Here is a 19,372-nt window from a genome sequence, read left to right on the forward strand (position 1 = left end):
CTCTAGGTTCTTAGTCGCAGGCTTTTCTCATTTCCCTTGTACATCCTGTTGTTAAACCTAAGAGAAGTCTGGGCATGTTTCCCACTTTTCAGGGAGCACAAATGTGGCAAACCATTCCCTTTACAAGCTGTTCCCAGGGCGTGAGCACCATCGGACCTCCTGGATGATGACCACCGCGTTTGCACGGCAGGGATGTTAGAAGTCGGAACTCCACAACCAACACAACACCTGATGAACTGCTTCTCAGAACGACTGTGTCATCGTCACTGCAGCTCCATGTATGGAGGTCTGTGTGCACAGCAGGTGAACACCGGCCTCCACACTGGAGAGCTGCTCCAAAGACCATCCTATTTATTCACGTGGGAAGCTGCCTGCTAGGGTCGCCCTCCCTCTTCCCCTGTAGTCATGCGGCCGAAAAGAGAGCCAGCCAACCAAGCTGGCATCCCAATTTGCACCTGTGCCTCTGTTTCCTGCCTCAGCCATTCTGGAAAACCAGATACAGGCTTTGGTAAACTATCTCATGTTCTATTTTAAACTAGGCTACCACAGAGTCAGCCCATGGACGTGAATGAGAGAGGCATGAGCCTCTTCCCAGTCGTGGCCGCCTGTGGAAGCGGCGAGCGAGATGGTCTGAGACTCAATCTCCACGTACCAAGGTCATTTTGGAACTGGCAAGATGGTGGAGGGAGAGGTATGTAACCTTACTGTCCTATGTACTATTGGTACAGGGGTCACCGATGAAACTACTAAGAAAACAAATGATTCCTGTGGGCCACTGTACTGTAAACAATGATTTCTCAGTCTTCTTTGCAGTCTTTGTAAAAACCTTCCGACAGTTTTTATCCATATTTGCTTTATACCACCCCAGGACTCCTCTTCTTCCCCATCCTTTTGTCCTGTTTCCCCAAAAGAATAAGCCCCAGACAAGTAGAATACCAGGCAGAACTCAAATCACTTCACAGATTATCACAATGAACTTCCCCAAATCCTATGTCCTCTGGTTCCTATGAAACTCTACCATCCTCAGTCCCGTGCTGTCACTTTAAGACACTGTCCCTTTCGAGATATCACTTGAATGTCAAAAATACCCCTGGTCACATGGGATTTCTGTTCTCACCTTGAACTCAACGGGACAGCGTGCATGGAATGAGGAATCTCTTTTGCACGTACTTCTCCTCCCAGCTGTAAAGACTGAGTACGAACACTTGGTTCGTGTGTTTGTCTCTGGGGATGTGCTACCCCTCTTGCTCCTGTCGTGGTCACCACATAGGTACCGTAAGAACATACTTACGTGTGGACCAAACTTCACGAGCGAGATGTTATTCCTGGGAGTTATCTGCCAGGGATTCTTCACAAGGAAGCCGATAGCACTGGTGTACCTATCTGGAGTTGGCACATATTTTTTGAAAGTGCACCTGGTTAGATGAATGGGCCCGTCATAAATCTGAAAGCCTCTAATTGGGAACGTCCTGTTGAAATACAAGATTGTGTTTAGTGTGCATGGGCCCATCCCTGCACCGGCACGTCACTTACAAGTTTGTTTTATAAACACTGTTGAATATCTCATACACGCTAAGCACAATTCTAGGATACAGCGGTACCATGACAAAATCCCCGAGCAAAACGGTGGAAAAGGCAAACAGAAAAACAAGGATAATTTCAGGCAGTGAGTGTTGTGCAGGCAGAGACATGGTAATACAATAGGTTGGGTAGAAGAGAGACGCTGTTTTGGACAGAACGGAGGCCTCTCTGAAGAGGTGATTTTTGCTTCCTTGAATCAACTCAGTCAAGACCTTTTATTTGGGAACTCCTATACTTCGGTTTTGGTTCCAAAATCTCTGGCAGGAGAATAAAAGACCAATCTGTGCTTTCACAGAGAGAACCTCCTTTCAAGCCACTAAATGATAGTAATAAGATGAAATGATACACTTAAAAGCATAAAAGTGTAAATCCTCAAGGCTTACTATGTCAAAGGGGTTGGCTGGATTGAGAAATTTGGTTTATTCATTTTCCTCCTTTCTGTTCAAACACAAACTCCTTAACCTACTAATCATATATCATTAATCATAATTAAGGTACAAAACCCATAATATTCTGGATCCCTTAGGTTTCTCCCCCTGTTAAATTCTTTAACGGCACTGCAGAGGATTCCTACAGCAACATCAGTTTACAACTTGGCAGTGTTTTACAGTGAAAACGTACATGCCAGCAAGAAAGTGAAGTAGCCTGCTTAAAAATCTATGCACCTTGATGAACGTCTAAGGATATATCCAAAATGGCTCTCTCTCATAGAAAAAGTTGTAAAGATACAGTAAAATAAACACTGGATCCACTGACCAAGGAGGACTCTTTGTTTTTGAAAATCTTCCTTCCTGAAGAAGCGATAAGAATTTTGAAACAAATCTGAAGGCCACATCGAATCAAAATTTTGTACACCTGAAACTAACATAATATTGTATGTCAACTATACTTCAATTAAAAAAGAAAAATGGAGGGGGTGGCACCTGGGTGGCTCAGTCGATTGAGCGTCCAACTCTCGATTTTGGCTTTGCTCATGATCTCACAGTTGTGAGATCGAGTTCCATGGCGGGCTCCACGCTGGTGGTGGGGCCTGCTTAAGATTCTCTCTGCCCCTCTCCTTCCTTTGCCCCCTCCCCCACCCATGAGTGTGCGCTCTCTCTCAAAAAAGAAAAAGCAAAAAGAAAAAGAGAGAGAAAAAAGAAAAAGAAAAACACGAGAGGCCAATGTCAAGTGAAAAGAATGGAATTGGGCACCATCATACTGTAGCCAAACGCTAGCCAATATACAGCTATTTTTCGTTACGCATTAGAAGAGACAGCTACAGCCCAATCTTGACAGGCACATCACAGCGATGAAGGCAGACTAACAGGGTTTGAATCCCACCTCAGCTACTTTTAGTAAGCTCCTCATTTATAAAGCAGGATAATGACAGTACCTACCTCACTGGGCTTTGCGAGGATTAAGTGAAGAATAAAGTATTTAGAACGGGGCCTGACACATGGCAAGCACTTAATAAACGTTAGCTATTAAAAATCCACGAAGTTTCTTCCCTCATGGCTTCCACAGTCTGACTAACAGGAGGGCTACACAGAGCGTAGCTTATAAGGGCATTCAGGATTTCCCAACAACAAGCAAAGGGGGAGTGGAACCAAGCTCACTCTTTGCCAGAGGCTAGTAAAAGCCCTTTTGCCAACACTCACCGCGCTGCCCCTCAAAGTAAGCAGTCTGTGTGGCCCATCCCCCTGACCCGTTCTAGCCCAGTGCTCACCTACAGTGTATAACTTTAAGGGAACTGATGCTTGATGAATTCTGGCAGCGGGTCCAACATGAGACCTTCAGAACATGAGTTGTTCTCTGTTTTTCTCCCAAGTAAATGAGGACAATTCCAAACTGGGTCTCAGAACCGAGGCATGGGTTAATTACTTACTAGTTCCCTAAAAGCTCTAAAGTATCTTTCTGGTGCTAAGTACTATTTTAATGACTCTGTCATTATTTTGACAGAAAACATGCCAAAAGTCTACTCTGTACAGCTGAAACACTGGTAATTACACAGCCGTGGTTCGGTTTTGAGTCAGCTTTGGCATCTACCAACTCTTATTTTCTAGGACTTTTTTCAATAAGTTATTTCCTTTTTCCAGTGGCTATTTCTGCAAACCCACCTCACAAATTGAGGCAAGAGTGACCTAACGTCATAGTTTACAGTTTGGCCACTTTCTGTGGCTCAAGAAAGAAGAAAACAAAAAAGTCAGCAGCTTATATAAGGCCTTAAGCAAGGAATGAAAAACAAGATAGTTTCCTTCGTTATATAATTAATAATGAAATCTATAAAGTGCTTGATAGTTAATGCTCCAAAATTCCAGAGTCTACCCAGTTCTAATAGTAATGATATAATAATAATGATAATAATAATAATAGTAATAATAATAATAAGATAAGGTGGGGAAAACCATCACAGAGGGAACCAATGCACCCAGGATTACTGCAGAAACTTCCGATAAGGGTGAGGTTTTCATTTATTGCTCAAATTTAACAGTCTACTGCTAAAGCAATGCTTACCTGTTCCTAGGTAGGGTCCGAGGCTTCTGGTCTATTCCTCCAGTGCCTACATATTTGTTCTGACCACCCTGAAAGCCATAATTCCTGCTCTCCCCAACAAAGAGAGATTCGGATACCTCCTGGCTGGAACCTTCATCACTGGGGAAGCTTCCATCACTGTTAAAATGAGAATAACCGTTACCTCCCACCTCCAGGAAATTTAAATTGGCCCTCAAATCCAGACACGCCATAACTTAAAAGCTAAAAATTTGCAAAACAGATAGGAGCTTTTTCTAATGCATATTATCAAGTCATCAAAAAGTCCTTCTAAGCTGTGAACATACCTCGTATAAATTAATACATGGTTTGCACATGAAACAGGTGACATTTCATTTAACAGCAACAATTGATTATTTTAGTCTCCAACCACAGTATTGTACATGGGGGATGAACTTGCCCTGAGTTTAACAGTTAGATGACAGTCATATTTAAGACAGTACCCAAATAACTCTTGTCTGGAGAAAAATATGTAACATTAAAAGTTCGGTTCTTAACGATCACTGCAAATTTAGACCAGGTTCTAAGAAAGAAAATATTTAAATATTTTTTTAATGTTTATTTATGCTTGAGAGGAGGTGGGGTGGGGAGATACAGAATCTCAAGCAGGCTCCAGGCTCTGAGCTGTCAGTGCAGAGCCCGATGCGGGGCTCAAACTCACCAGCTGTGAGATCATGACCTGAGCTGAAGTCGGACACTTAACTTAACCGACTGAGCCACCCAGGCGCCCCTAAGAAAGAAAATATTTAATATGCTCCCAACTTTTCTTCCCTTCCTCTCAAGTGTTTTCTCCTAAGCAAAAAAATATGACAGGCCAATCCTTCTACAGAATTCCAGCTATATTAACCTATGACTTTGGTGCGAATTCAATTAATTAAGAAAAATGTATTTTGGCCCTCTAGTGGTATCAGGAAGTGGGTGCTGTTTTGTTTGTTTTTTCAACTGCCAACATAATGATAGAACAATCCATGTGTGATCAAACCCACCCCTCCCCGCCACACACACACACACACACACACACACACAAAACCAGGGCTGTTTTACCTTACAGCTTTGAAATAATCAGATAAGTGTTTTAAAAACAATTACAAACCTGGCAAAGGTCAGTCCTATTCCATTATCTGCAAATCTATGAAAAAAGAGAATAAAAGAACATTTAATTTATCACCTCATGTAAGAGATAATTTCTCTCAATATTTAATTTTTGGGAAAATCCAGGAGGTTCCAATAATGTTTACTCCCCAAGACCACAAGAAAATGTTTCACTTCCCAATAACTTAAAGCACATACTCCACAGTGCAGGTAGCGTTGCTGATTACCGGCCACATGACCTTGGGTAAGGCATTCACCTTGACTCTCCCTCAGTTTTCTCACCTAGAAGTTGAACCGAGAACATAACCTTCCTCAATGGATACTTGAGGGCAATGAACATACTAATTAATGCCAACCCTTTAGGACAGTGCCTGTACACAGTAACCAGCACACAAGTGTGAGCTATATTATTTTTATGACTATTTTTGAAAACAATTAGGTCATGGGATTCTCTTCCAATTTTTCAACATTAATACCCAAGCTATTTCTACAGATTTAATACAAAACTAATTTTTTGCATGATGAAAGTCAGAGGTGACAGTAAAATGCCAAGAAGCTAATGTCAGTGCCAGTCGGAAAAAAAAACATGTTTTTCTAGACTCCTGAACACCAAATCTTAGCTCAACATACATCAGACTTCTAAAATTATGCAAACGGGGAAAAAATTAAGATGCTTACTGCCTCAAGTCATATTAAGCCATAAGTCAACAGACTTAGTAAGGTGGAATTCACAACTTGTATTTGTAATGGCAGTGGGAGAGCAACAGAAAAACTTCTGAGTTTCCAAAAGGAAGGGAAAAAAATCCAGGTAGTTTCAAAATCCTCATTTAGCTCTCTGACATAGACGATACTTGTTATATAAAGTTAAATCCACAACTCCTGTTCAATCTCATCAAAAAACTCTCGTGTCACCAGATGAGTTCAATTCCAATAAAAGCAACAGAAAGAACGATTCCAAACATTTGCTGCCTATGAGCGCGAGCAAACACTTCCTCAGAGCTCACCCCGTCTGTTAGTAATAATAGTAATACGATTCCAGGGGTGCCCGCTGGCTCAGGTAGGAGAGCGGGTGACTCTTGATCTCGGGGTGTGAGGTCCCGCCCCACATTGAGTGTAGAGATTACTAAACATAAATAAATTTTAAAAAATAATAATAATATAATTCCAGAAACTATCACTGTATTTTCAGCACACTGGGTTGTTTTAAATTGCCTTAAAAAAATAAACACATAGGTGCCATCAGATAATGACTTTGTAGAGAATACCTACGCTGAATTCTGAACGACAATGTCTCCCCCTCTGACCCAAGCTCCATTGTCATTATTTTTAAAAGAAATGAGCCTGTCAATTAAAGCAGCAACACGTGGCTTTTCAGGGTCCGCATCCTGATGAGGCCTAAACCTTGGAGTTAAAAAAAACAAAAAAAAAAAAAGAAGAAGAAAAAGGACTTTTTAAACAAGCATTGGAAATCATTTATTTTACAATTGTAAGCTTAAGTGTCAGAAGGCAGGATTTACATATGACCAAGACAAACAAAATCTTAATGCACAATTTACAACTTAATTATTTGTATTTCAGATACTGAAAAAAAAATTACATTTATTTATAGAAGTTTCCCAAGAACTGCTTTCATATTTTCTTATTGTTTTAAAGCAATTTACATTATAGAAGAGGACACTACAGAACATTCTAAGCACTAAAACCATTTCAAAACAAATAAACAAAAACCTCAGACTAGGAAATCTGGTATGTTTTCACAAATTCTTAACTACATGACACTAATATAAACACACTGAATAAATTCATCAGGTATTTTAACATACATATATGCAAACTAGAGTATTATTTGAGTTGTGTGCTAGTAAGATGTTTTAGATACAGAGATAAAACTAGTTCGATATTTAAAATGCCTAAATTTAAAACAGAGTGTATTTAATTAACTTGTTAATTACAAAGACTGAATTTTACTTCTTCTTTCTCTTCCTTCTACAACACTTACAAGGACCTTAATGAAAAGGTCAAAAAAATTGGTGTCAAACCACTATATAAATCAAATAAATAATTCTATAAAGCCACCTGGTTTTTAAATGTTTGTTTATTGAAAGAGAGAGAGAGAGAATCCTAAGCAGACTCCATACTGTCAGCACAGAGGCCAACAAGGGGCTCGAACTCATGAACCATGAGATCATGACCTAAGCCGAAATCAAGAGTAGGACACTCAACTGACGAAGCCATCCAGGCATCCCAAGGCCACCTATTTTTTAAAAAAGATCATTTCTATCTTAATTTTTACAAAGCTGGGGGGTGAGGATGGGGGAGAAACAACTAGATAATTTTCCAAAAACCAATTCAGCAGGCTGAGATTTTCAAACCATGCAGTCAGGAAATACCATTTGCACAAATGTCATTACCATAGTTGCTGGCACAGTAGATGCTATCATGGGAGAAGATGACATGCACAGAAAACAGCAAGTGAGAAGGTCCTTAGGCATGAGTGAGCTTGGCCAAGGAACAAATAAATTGGCTGGAGAGTAAGAAGCATGGGGCAGAGGACAGAGAGGTGAGCATATGCCAGGCAATGTGAGGGCCTAGGGAGAGCAGGACACAAGGCAGGTGATGGTCAAAGAGTACAATGTTTTAGTTATACAATATAAATAAATTCTAGAGGTCTATCATACAGCACAGTGCCTTAGCTAATAATACTCTATTGTGCACTTAAAATTTGCTAAGCCAATAGATCTTAGGGTAAATGTTCTTACCACAAAAACATAAAAAATATTCTTAAATTTTTTTAATGATAACAATAAAGGAAGGTGACAAAACTTTGGGAGATGATGGCTATGTATATGACCTTGATGGTGGTGATGGTTTCGTGGGTGTATACCTATCCCCAAACTCCCTGAGATGTATACATTAAATACACACAGCTTTTTAGATGGTAGTCATACCTCAATAAAGCAGGTGGATAGAGAGAGAGAGAGAGAGAGAGAGAGAGAGAGAGAGAGATGGACAGTCTTCAGAAACATGGAATCAAGGAAGTGATACAACTGATTTCACTTTTTTCTTATAAACTGGTCACTCACTGCTACTTGGTGAAAGGACTGTAGAGAATGGACCATAGGAGACCAGTCTGGAAGCTTTATACCCGTCCTTAGATTGTGTACATGACCCCTTACACTAAAGAGCTCTGACCTAATAGGTGAAATGTCTGACTCTGGGCCATCACCCACTCTCTGGTAATTGCGATTGCTGCCAAACAGCTTTGCAGTCATTACGCAGTATCAAGCAGATGGAAGAGTTCTGGAAAGAAGACTACACAATGTTCTACAAGAAAGTTAAAAAAAGAAAAAAAGGATCCTAAAGCAACACTGATTCTCTGCTGCAGCCATCTCACCTTTTCTGAAATTCCAATCCATATACACCAATTGTTGACTGCTTGCTTGGATACCCTTTACTTCTAACCTCTTTCCCACTTGATCTGTAGGCGATAGCTAACTTTCCCAATTTTTCACCATCCTCATTCATGAGCTTTCAGCGCACTTTCCAACCTCCCTTAATTGGCCTTGGCCTTAAATACTACCTGGTTTCTGTGCTCTTTCATTCCCTTAGACGAAACGTCCCAATCTGACACCAAGAGCTTTCTTGGGTTACAATTTCCCATCTTTGGATGCCAATAATTTCACATCTTGAAGACACACGGAAAGGCTCATCTGATTAACTGTTGAGTCAACTTTCCCTTTGTTGTACAGACTAAATATCTTCTGGATCCCAAGAGCCTTATGTTTAATTCATGGGCTGGTTTATTACTCATTGTGTTAGTGTTTTATCATTCTTACTCATGTCTGGACTGTATGAATGTACGTGGGCATATTCTACACATGAGTTTATACAAAATTAAATATATACACCAACTGCCAAATGTCTTATTCATCTTCCATAATCAGTTCTTTCCAGTAACAACTTCTAAATGGAGTCTAATTCCCACTATGTATGCATTTATAAACTGGTAAGAGAAATAATAAAGAGCAGAGAAAAAATTACCATTATCATAATATATACACATACCCAGTAAAGAACTTCTCAGGCCATTATGGATAAATTGTTTTACTGTCAAGCCTGATTAAAGCACCAATGAATTTCTGAAATATATTTTCTCATTCATCCATTCATACACACACACCCAATTTTTTAAGGCAGGGAAGAGAAAATCAATTGTGTTGTGTTTAAGCATTTTTCTGTTAATACTAAGCAAAGTACACATTACTAGTTCTACCAGTTAAAATAAACTCTTAAAAAGCAGCCGTGTCCTGCCAGCAAAGATTTCTTTGTTTTGCGAGTTAATATCCTCTTCTTGGTTCATAGTCCACTGTCATCTCTATGCTCCTTTTTCTTTTAAAGTTTATCTCCTATCTTCCCATTTCATATCTTGCTTAGCTATTAGGTGTCCAGTAACTTGTGTTTTATTTAAATAACGTCCAGAGTTTCCTGGTTTCTCAAATGTCATCTGATCATTGCTTTAAAATATTTCAGGCTCAACGTGACCTTTAAGTAGTCCTGATGAGTAATTTTACTAACTGTACTTTCTCCAGTTTTCTCCTGGCCTCGTGCCTTATTACTGTGTCGCAAAGATCTTGCCTCACACTTAAGTGGACTTACCAACCTACAGTGAGGATCCTATCTTATTCCCTTGTGAACAGTAGGGCCTGGTGTCTTTTTCTTAAATATCTATCAAAAGAGCCTATTAAACCTAGCACCCTTTAGAAACTATAAGTTGGTGGGGCGCCTGGGTGGATCAGTCTGCTAAGTGTCCAACTTTAGCTCAGGTCATGATCTAGCAGTCTGTGAGTTTGAGCCCTGTGTCATTCTCTGTGCTGACAGCTCAGAGCCTGGAGCCTGCTTCAGATTCCGTCTGTCTGTCTGTCTGCCTGTCTCTCTCTCTGCCCCTTCCCTGCTTGCACTCTGTCTCTCTTTCTCAAAAATAAACAAACATTAAATTAAAATAATAATAGTAATAATAATAATAATAATAATAAAGAAACTAAGTTGCTCAATCAACTTGAAGTATAGGAAAAAAACACGTACGCAGTTTCTGCTGAATAGGACTTTAAGTTGCCATCTTTTCCAGAAACTTTTATTTCCATTGGAGACATGTTATTTATTTTGGCTCTTATAGAGCACATAGAAGAACTCTGTTGAAATGTTCTCCCTATCCCAACCACATTTTGCGGTTACAAAGGGGGGCAACATAGAGCCCAGAGACGATGGGACTGAACCAAACTAGCTTGCTCATCAAGTTCAAGACCTTTCTCTGTGAAATACATTTCAATGCAATGTTCCATTTTGACCACTAACAATAAATTCGATAGGCCTTGGTTTTCAGGAATTACACCAAAATGTCTTAGCTTGTTTTTCAATCAATCGTGTTCTATGTTAGGCCAAATGTAGACCCTGTTTTCAACACCTCTCTCTCCTTTTTCTTTCTCTTTCTGAATACCTCTCTAGCATCAATTTACAATGGTGAAAAAAGGGGAAAGTATCAACTTCTCTGGCATCTCAATAATATTTTAAAACAAACAAACCAGCCACAGGACCTAGAACAGCAGGGGGAGAAAAAAAAGTTTCCCCAAAGCCTTCCCACAAGCTTTGAAAACTTTAGTTTAAATGTGTTACTGGAGAACAGAGCACAATGACTTACAACTCAGGAAGTTTTGTTTTGGCAAGATAGGGCCAGAATGTAACGTAAAAGGACAGACTCTACCTTGCGCTGTTATCCAAACAGAGGTATTCTCTTGGGTCTGCCGCACTAGCATTGGTTGTTTTGACACCTTTGTCAATAAATAAGCCAGCCTGGAAAATATAATAAGGGACTGAAGTGAACATGAGTCCTAAGTTATATCGATATACTTCTCATGACTCATGAAAATTACTTGTAGCTTATCACATCCACCAAAGAGAAGGGAGAGGAGCGAAGAGCAAGGCAAAGGTTTTATGAAAACAACTACCTTTCTGGATATTTTTATAATTTTATGTATTCAGTCATTCAACAAATATTTACTTGGTGCCTACCTTGTGGGAGGCACCAAGCGTGATGCATTAACAAGGAAACCACGGTCTTTGCTGTTGTTGGCATATCCAATAGCAGGAAGACACGCAATTAAAGAAACAATTACCATCCTGTATGATAAGCAGTGATGAAGTGAGTAGATGATGCTTTAGCAGCATGTAAGAAGAGGCACCAAATGAGACCTTCCTCATAGATGGGGAGACAGAGGATTCAGGGAAGGTCTCCTCAAAGCAGTGACCTCCTAAAGCTGAACGATGAGGGATGGGGAGGACCGAACCACACAAAAGAATGGGTTGGGATGAAGGGTGGCGGGGCATGGGTGGGAAGCAGCTGAAAGACCCAGAGCAAAGTACTCAAGGAAATCGTTGGTACAAAAAGTCTGGAAATGAGGGAGAGCAGGGCACATCTGAGAAGAGACTTAGATGGATGAACAGGAAATGTATGGAGGAGGGGAAAGCAAGGAAGAAGGCTGAAGAGAAACAAATGGTGGACAACATAGAGTCAATGTGCTGGAGTCCATTTAATGAGACTTTTAATAAAGGCAATGTAATTAACCGCACGTTAAGAATGAATGCTCTACCCACAGGATGGATAATGGATCAGAAAGGGAAAGGGGCAAAAAGAGAGATAAGAGATAAGGTAGGACATGACCCTGGTAATCCAGAAGAAAAACAAAGATGACAGAGACTTGGGCAGTAGTAATGGGGGAAAATGGATACGGCAAGAATTGTTTGTTTGTTTTTTTTTTTTTTTTTTAATTTTTTTTTTTCAACGTTTATTTATTTTTGGCACAGAGAGAGACAGAGCATGAACAGGGGAGGGGCAGAGAGAGAGGGAGACACAGAATCGGAAACAGGCTCCAGGCTCCGAGCCGTCAGCCCAGAGCCTGACGCGGGGCTCGAACTCCCGGACCGCGAGATCGTGACCTGGCTGAAGTCGGACGCTTAACCGACTGCGCCACCCAGGCGCCCCGAGAATTCTTTATGAGGTAGATACTGCTTAGCAATGAACAAAACGTCTAAGGGTGAGGGAGAGGGAGCGATAAAGGTTCCTATCTTTCTGTTTGGGCAATCAGGTGGCCGGTGGTTTCATTCAGTGAGACAGAGATATGGGAATGGGTCTAGGGATACACATAAGGATTTGAGTTTTGAACACATTTTAGTGATGTGTCCCTGAGACAGCCAAATGTCAGTTGGAAATCAGACATGACTGACCTGTGCCAGATGCAGATTCGGGTGTCATGAGCAACCAAAGCAAAAAGGTCAGTGTTGGTATATTTACAGCTTATCCAAAGATGACAGGTTACTGTCTGAGGACCCCAAGGGTTCTGTTTCCCTTGGCTGTAAAGTATCATTCTGGACAGTCAGTCCCAAATTAAACAATTTAAAACCTAATCATCCACTCATTATTTAGATATGATATTTTTCTAATCAATAGAATAGATTACTACATGTACTTCTGGTATATGACATTAAAAGTTAATTAGAATAGGATTTTTTTTATATCACTACCATTAGAAAATTTTAAGGATTTCCACTTTGAAATGGTACTCTCAATAATTACTGGCCTTAATCAACTACTCAGCTTCTGACCAAGGTTTTTTGCTCTCTCAAGTGTTTAAGTGGTGCTAAGCTCTTTAAATTATAGCACACTTAGGTCTTTACAGGATCCTCTCAGCATTGTAAATGGGAAGTATTTGTTGAACTTTGATGTGGATCACATCAGGGTAAAGAATCTGGGCACTATATTACATAGTGAAAATACCCAAGTGCCTTGTAAGCACAACATGAGGCAAATACTTATCACTTGAGGGTGGGAATAAATACTAAATATCATGAAAACCGGTGTTCCTAAATGGCTTTTGCTTTAGTTGATCTGTATCATTTTAAATTGGGCCAAATATCATAAACAGTATTTTACCACATAATTCGTATGAAATGCCCAATAGGACATTCTACCAGCACTGTGAACTGAGAGAAGAAAGGAAGTATGCTTCTTAACGCACAGAAGCATATCATCTAATGTGTACATCCCTAATAGGTACTAACGATTGGAAAGAAGGTGAGAGGGAAGGAGGGAGGGAAGGAGTGAAGAGGGGAAGGTAGGAGTGAGGGAAGGGACAAGGACACAGGGATCAAGTCCATCATTGTAGTTACTCAGATTGTATGCACATGCATGTGTTGGTATATATGCCTGGGTGTGTATAAATGGGATCCGGTATGTAATCCTGAATGTGTCTGCTTTCCTTTTTAAGAATTTTTCTTTAATGTTTATTTTTGAGACAGCGAGGGTGAAAGGGGGAGGAACAGAGAGGGAGACAGAGAATCTGAAGCAGGCTCTGCACTGCCAGTGCAAAGCCAGACGTGGGGCTTGAACCCAGCAACCACGAGATCATGACCTGAGCTAAAGTCAGACACTCAACTGACTGAGCCACCCAGGCGCCCCTGTGTCTGCTTTTTTAATCACAAATTACTTTTTGTGATGACAGGTTTTACCTAAAACTGACATTTCTCACTTGTATTTCTCAGCATTCCATCCTTCACCCTGTAAGTCACATGAACTCATTTTGTTAAGGCCTAGGAACCTACCTTGAAACTTGAATGGACCCTGTTGTTATAAAATATACCCAACGGAGTGAGTTCTGGTTTTGCTAAGAGCTGCAATCCACTGGATTCTCCAGTAGGTTCCTTGTGGAATAAATACCATATTCCAGCATCCTGTAATTAAAAGGGTGAGATCATTAAAAGCCTTATTTTATAAAGCCACCCTATGAAATGGCTTCAATAGACTAAGTGCTTCAGAAACAAAAATGGATCTTTTTAAAAAAATTTTCTTAAGTTTATTTATTTATTTTGAGAGTGAGAGAGAAAGAGGCAGCATGAGCAAGGGAAGGCAGAGAGAGAGAGAGAGAAAGAGAAAGAGAGAGAGAGAGAGAGAGAGAGAAAGAGAATCCCAAGCAGGCTCCACACTGTCAGTGCAGAGCCTGACATGGGGCTCAAACCCACAAAACCATGAGATCATGACCTGAGCCAAAACCAAAAGTTAGACTGACTGAGCCACCCAGGCGCCCCAAAAATGAGTCTTTTTAACAGTAATTTTTCATTGTCTCAGGCTCAGAATGGACTATAAAAACTTGTGCACTCACCTAGCACGCACTTTCAGAGCCATTATAATCATGTTTTAAAAAACAAATTTACTTCTGCTTGCAGTGTTCGACAGAAATAAATGGCTGAGGCCAAAACTCATTTTCAAAACATAACTCTCCCATCGTTATCTACTTTAATAAGTTATGCAGAGTTAGAACCAAACAAGGCTGCCTGCCTTCCATGTGACCAGGACAGCACGGCCTTTTAGCAATATGAGGGTTTTTCTGTTTACCTCCAAACCTGATCAATAGATGAGTCATATTCATTAAACAACTATCCGCCAACACGCAGAGCTCACTGACTTCTTTCAAACAACTCCAATGCCCTTCCTGTCCCGAGGCAAATTTTTGCCAAAGAAAAAAAAACCACCACATGCATGAATCAGGATGCTGTCTCAGTCTGGATCCTGTCTGTTCAATTTCAGTATTCCTGACCTCAACAGGAGCAGCAGAACAGTTTAAACATCTTTGATACTCAAAATGAGCTATAAAAGTCAAAATGAAATGATATTAATCTCCATGACCATTTTTTTTATTTTACATTAAAAAAATTTTTTTAAGATTTATTTTTGAGAGACAGAGCATATGAGCAGGGGAGGGGCAGAGAGAGAATGGGAGGGAGACACAGAATCTGAAGCCGGCTCCAGGCTCTGAGCTGTCAGCACAGAGCCCAAGGAAAGGCTCAAACTCAGGGAACTGTGAGATGATGACCTGAGCCTAAGTCAGAAGCTTAACTGACTGAGCCACCCAGGTGCTTTTATTTTACATTTTAATTAAAAACCAGCCCAATGCTAAAAACAGCTTCACATAGAAGAACGTGGATTGAATGGGATGTTCCAACGTAAACATACAGTCCCAAAGTATGCTACAGATTCAAATTCGGCAAATATTTGTTTAGAGCCCACTGTGTGCCAGGTGTATAGTAAGACTATTCTCAAAAAATTCAGAGTGTAAGGAGAAAGAGAGAACAAAAATATACATACTAGGTACTACATTACAATTAATTACAAAGCTCTGCAGGAGCACAGAGAGATGCATTGTGGAAAGCATATACACCTACACACAAAAATGAAGGTAACATTTAACATTTTTCCACGATAGAGGAACTACCCTGAAAAAAATGTGTTTGCCACCTCTACTTTTGGGGGCACAAAACAGACCACAGAAGAAGATCTGGAGGCTCTATACCATGGCCTTAAAAGCGGAGGGTAGAAGCGAACGCTCCCAGGATGCAACGGGAGTCTGGGGAAGGGGCAACATGGGGGGTAGCTGCTCTTTCCTGTTAAACACTGTGGTGTCAAAACAGGTAAAGGGAGCTCTGTAAAAAGGCAGTGGAAACGTACAAGAAGAAAGAGTTTGATTTATTTTGGGAGGAAAACCCTTGCCAAAACATGAGCTTCGCCGGGACAGTTTCTCTAGAAAGAAAAGAAAGAACTCACAGAACGAAAAGGAAGAAGAACGAACACGGGGTGGAAAACAAGAGACCCGCTTCTTCATTTCTCACACGAGCCCCAGGAAGGGTTTCTGGCAGCCTCACCTTACGTTTTTTCATCAACTATTTGCAACTTGTTTTCATCTTCACTGTTCACTTGAAACGTACCACAGGTCAGAAGATGATCCCGGGTTGAGGCTGCACATCAAACTCGCATCTTTACCCCTAGAACTCCCCCTTCTAATTAGGAACTCTCAACACAAACCCCGATAGATTGCTCAACAAACATCGGATGAAAAATGAATGAATGAATGAAACCTGAAACGATTAATTGCCCAGGTCTCTACCCTGTCATGTAAGAATTTTACATTTTATGTTTTTAAGGAAAATCGCAGAGGTCAATTCCACCATCACCCAGAGACGCCCGTGTTTTAGTTATCGGGAAGAAATACTTCCTTCAACTTATCTTTCACTTGGTCCTGGGAAACAATGCTAGGTATGTCTTTAATTTAATTATTTAATTTTAATAGTCACGATATATAAATATGAATATTTAGGTGTTGGTGTAAAGCTCCTATTTCCCTACTGTGGTTTTCAGCACAGATATAATCATGATAGTATAACGTCTTCAGGATTCACTTTTATATTATAAGCTAACAGTTTTAAATCACACTCAATTATGAATGTAAATTTCTCCAGCTTTCTTCAGGAATTATTTCTGCCATCCAAAAATAGTTCACTTATTGTCTTGAGTTATACTTGTGTGTGTGCGTGGCTCTGAAATAATTCAAGGCACATAGTAATATAAAGTACAGAGTTGGGTTGACCTGCTTTGCCAAGGAGATAAAACCCCTAAGTGTGGATGATCCCTGCATTTAACAAAAAGACATATCCTTTGACCAGCATGACCGCTGTCATAACGTTCTACAGAATAATCCATTCCTATAAAGAAAAGCTAAGGCTTTCTTTGTTCATCAGAATTAAAAACTGAAATGATCAGGGGCGCCTGGGTGGTGCAGTCAGTTAAGCTTCTCACTTCATCTGATCTCACCATTCGTGAGTTTGAGCCTCACATCGGGCTCTGTGCTGACAGCTCGGAGCCTGGATCCTGCTTTCGGATTCTGGGTCTCCCTCTCTCTCTGCCCCTCCCCCACTGGTACTCTGTGTGACTCTCTCTCAATAATAAATAAACATTAAAAAAAAAAAACCTGAAACGATCAGTTACTCGGACACACATGACTTAAATAGAAGTCAGAAAGATTGCAAATGACACACTAAAAATACACTCTGAAGGTACAATAAACCCACATATTTAAGATATATCAGTGGACATATCAGTGGACATATCAGTCCACTCTTTTCTTCCATTTGGCATCTGTTTTACCACACTCATAAATACTAACTGGCATGAATGATTTGGAAGAAACAGAAGAACCATCAACTGTATCCTCCTTTCAACAAAACAGGCAGTAGCAGAAAACAAAGCCATGCTTGAGTAAGACAGTCACACGTTACATTACATCCATATAATATCCAAAACACTTATAAACACGAATACAAAACAGCTGAAAGCATCTAATATTACTTACCTGTGAGCCTGCAGCCGCATTACTAATCAGGTTATTGTTGGGATGAGCAATCCAGAAAGTCGAAACAGCCCTGCAAGGCATTTTTTAAAGTGATTTAAACATCAGTCAATGAAAAAATCCTGCCCGCTAAAAATGTCCTCCAAAACATCTTCTCCCCAGAGTCAAAGGCCTTGAGCACCACACATGAGGTTTTCTCTCTGCCAGATACTCACATGCAGTCCGTGGCGGGCACAGGGACATAATTTCCAAACACTTTTTCTCGCATGGCAGTGCACATGGAATTATTCCTATCAGTGGGGAGGAGGGTGCCGGGTTTGGTGAGGAGTCCCAGATTGTGGAACAAAGTATTTCTCTGTTCAATACCATCTTCCAAAAAGAAACAATGGCCCAGTGTGTCAAATCCAATTGTGTCTTTTATCTGCAGAAACACAAGTGTATCATGTCACTGGTAACACGAATGACTGTGGTGTTAGTGACGAGGCTATCTATGTAGCATGCTCAGTACAAACGCAAAGAGACGTTTTAATCTTCACCGGAGGGGCAAAGTCAAGTGTCAGGTTTTATTGATCTCTTAAGAGAATACAGGAAAACATTGGAATTCTCAGTACAAGCAGGAGAGAGTAAGGGATGCGGGACAAGAGCCGACTTCTCTCAAATTGAGAAGTTGGGACAATGGAAGACAGTTAACGCTTCCGACAACATGCATCGACGTGACAAGAGGCTACGTACCAACAGGCCATTTGTTCCGTGCACAGTGATGCACCTTGAGAAGCTGTGATGAATAGACAAGCCATCCACAAATGTCGCGTGTCTGTACCCTCCCTTGTGATCCACGTCCCCACACAGGTGAAAATGAACAGGATACCGCCCCAGATGCTGCTGACCCATGTGTTTCAGCTCCACATAGGACAGATGCACTGAAGTAAAATTTTTCCTTATCTATAAGACAAGATAATTGGAATCACACTGATAGGCTTTGGAATATTTTTTTAAAAAATTGTTTTTTACATTTATTTATCTTTGAGAAACAGACTGAGACAAAGTGTGAGCGGGGGAGGGGCAGAGAGAGAAGGAGACACAGAATCCGAAGCAGTCTCCAGGCTCTGAGCAAGCGGTCAGCACAGAGCCTGATGCGGGGCTTGGACCCACAAACTGTGAGATCATGACCTGAGCCAAAGTCAGACACTCAACCGACTGAGCCACTCAGGCGCCCCTAGGCTTTGTAATATTAAGGTAGCAAAAAAAAATATATATATATATATAAATAGATAGATAGATAGATAGATAGATAGATAGTTCTAATAGAAAATATCTGAAGGAGAACACATATTAAAACTTTTCTTTTCTTTGGCACCTTGCTTTCTAGGATCTCCAGTTACTAATTTAGCAAGTGCTGCTGCTTCTTTTTTTGGTTTTGTTTTTTTGTTTGTTTGTTTGTTTTAAGTAATCTCTATACCCAAAGTGGAACTCGAACTCTTGACCCTAAGGATCTGGAGTCACATGCTCTACTGACTAAGCCAGACACAAGTGCCAGCAAATGCTTCTTAACTAAGTGAATACTTTCAAGAGCCATAAAAATGGCCTCTCATAAGAATACAAAGACATGTAACCAGGAAAGCCACAGGAATGATTTGTCTATATAATATGTATTGATTTCTTCAAATAGTTTGGTCATTTCCAGTCTTAACTTGTTCTTTGATTTCTATAAGCTCCACCATAGTTTGGTAGTTATTTGTAAATCCTTCTCAATGTTTTAGTTAACACATAATATTATTTACTTCAATTCTTTTTAAAACTTTCTCTGGGACCCACAATTTGAGCATAAATTAAAAAAAAAATTTTTTTAATGTATGTTTATTTTTGAGAGAGAGAGAGAGAGAGAGAGAAAGAGCACAAGCCAGGGAGGGGCAGAGAGGAAGACACAGAATCTGAAGCAG

General features: G+C 40.3%; 1 protein-coding gene across 1 annotated transcript in view; it reads right to left on the reverse strand.

The window, feature by feature from the left end:
* Positions 1-19,372, reverse strand: part of CEMIP2 (cell migration inducing hyaluronidase 2) — an 86,853-nt gene that overhangs the window by 25,797 nt on the left and 41,684 nt on the right. The window contains exons 8-16 of the mRNA XM_086685002.1: positions 18,165-18,374; positions 17,648-17,853; positions 17,436-17,505; positions 13,858-13,986; positions 10,964-11,052; positions 6,475-6,606; positions 5,207-5,242; positions 4,078-4,233; positions 1,292-1,469 (exon numbers count right to left, since the gene is read on the reverse strand). Of these exons, the coding sequence (XP_086541128.1) occupies positions 1,292-1,469; positions 4,078-4,233; positions 5,207-5,242; positions 6,475-6,606; positions 10,964-11,052; positions 13,858-13,986; positions 17,436-17,505; positions 17,648-17,853; positions 18,165-18,374 (1,206 nt within the window). The remainder of the gene's footprint in view (positions 1-1,291; positions 1,470-4,077; positions 4,234-5,206; positions 5,243-6,474; positions 6,607-10,963; positions 11,053-13,857; positions 13,987-17,435; positions 17,506-17,647; positions 17,854-18,164; positions 18,375-19,372) is intronic.

The sequence above is a fragment of the Puma concolor genome, chromosome D4 (assembly GCF_028749965.1).
Source record: "Puma concolor isolate L17-30 chromosome D4, mPumCon1.1.hap2, whole genome shotgun sequence".
NCBI classification, from domain to species: Eukaryota; Metazoa; Chordata; class Mammalia; order Carnivora; family Felidae; genus Puma; species Puma concolor.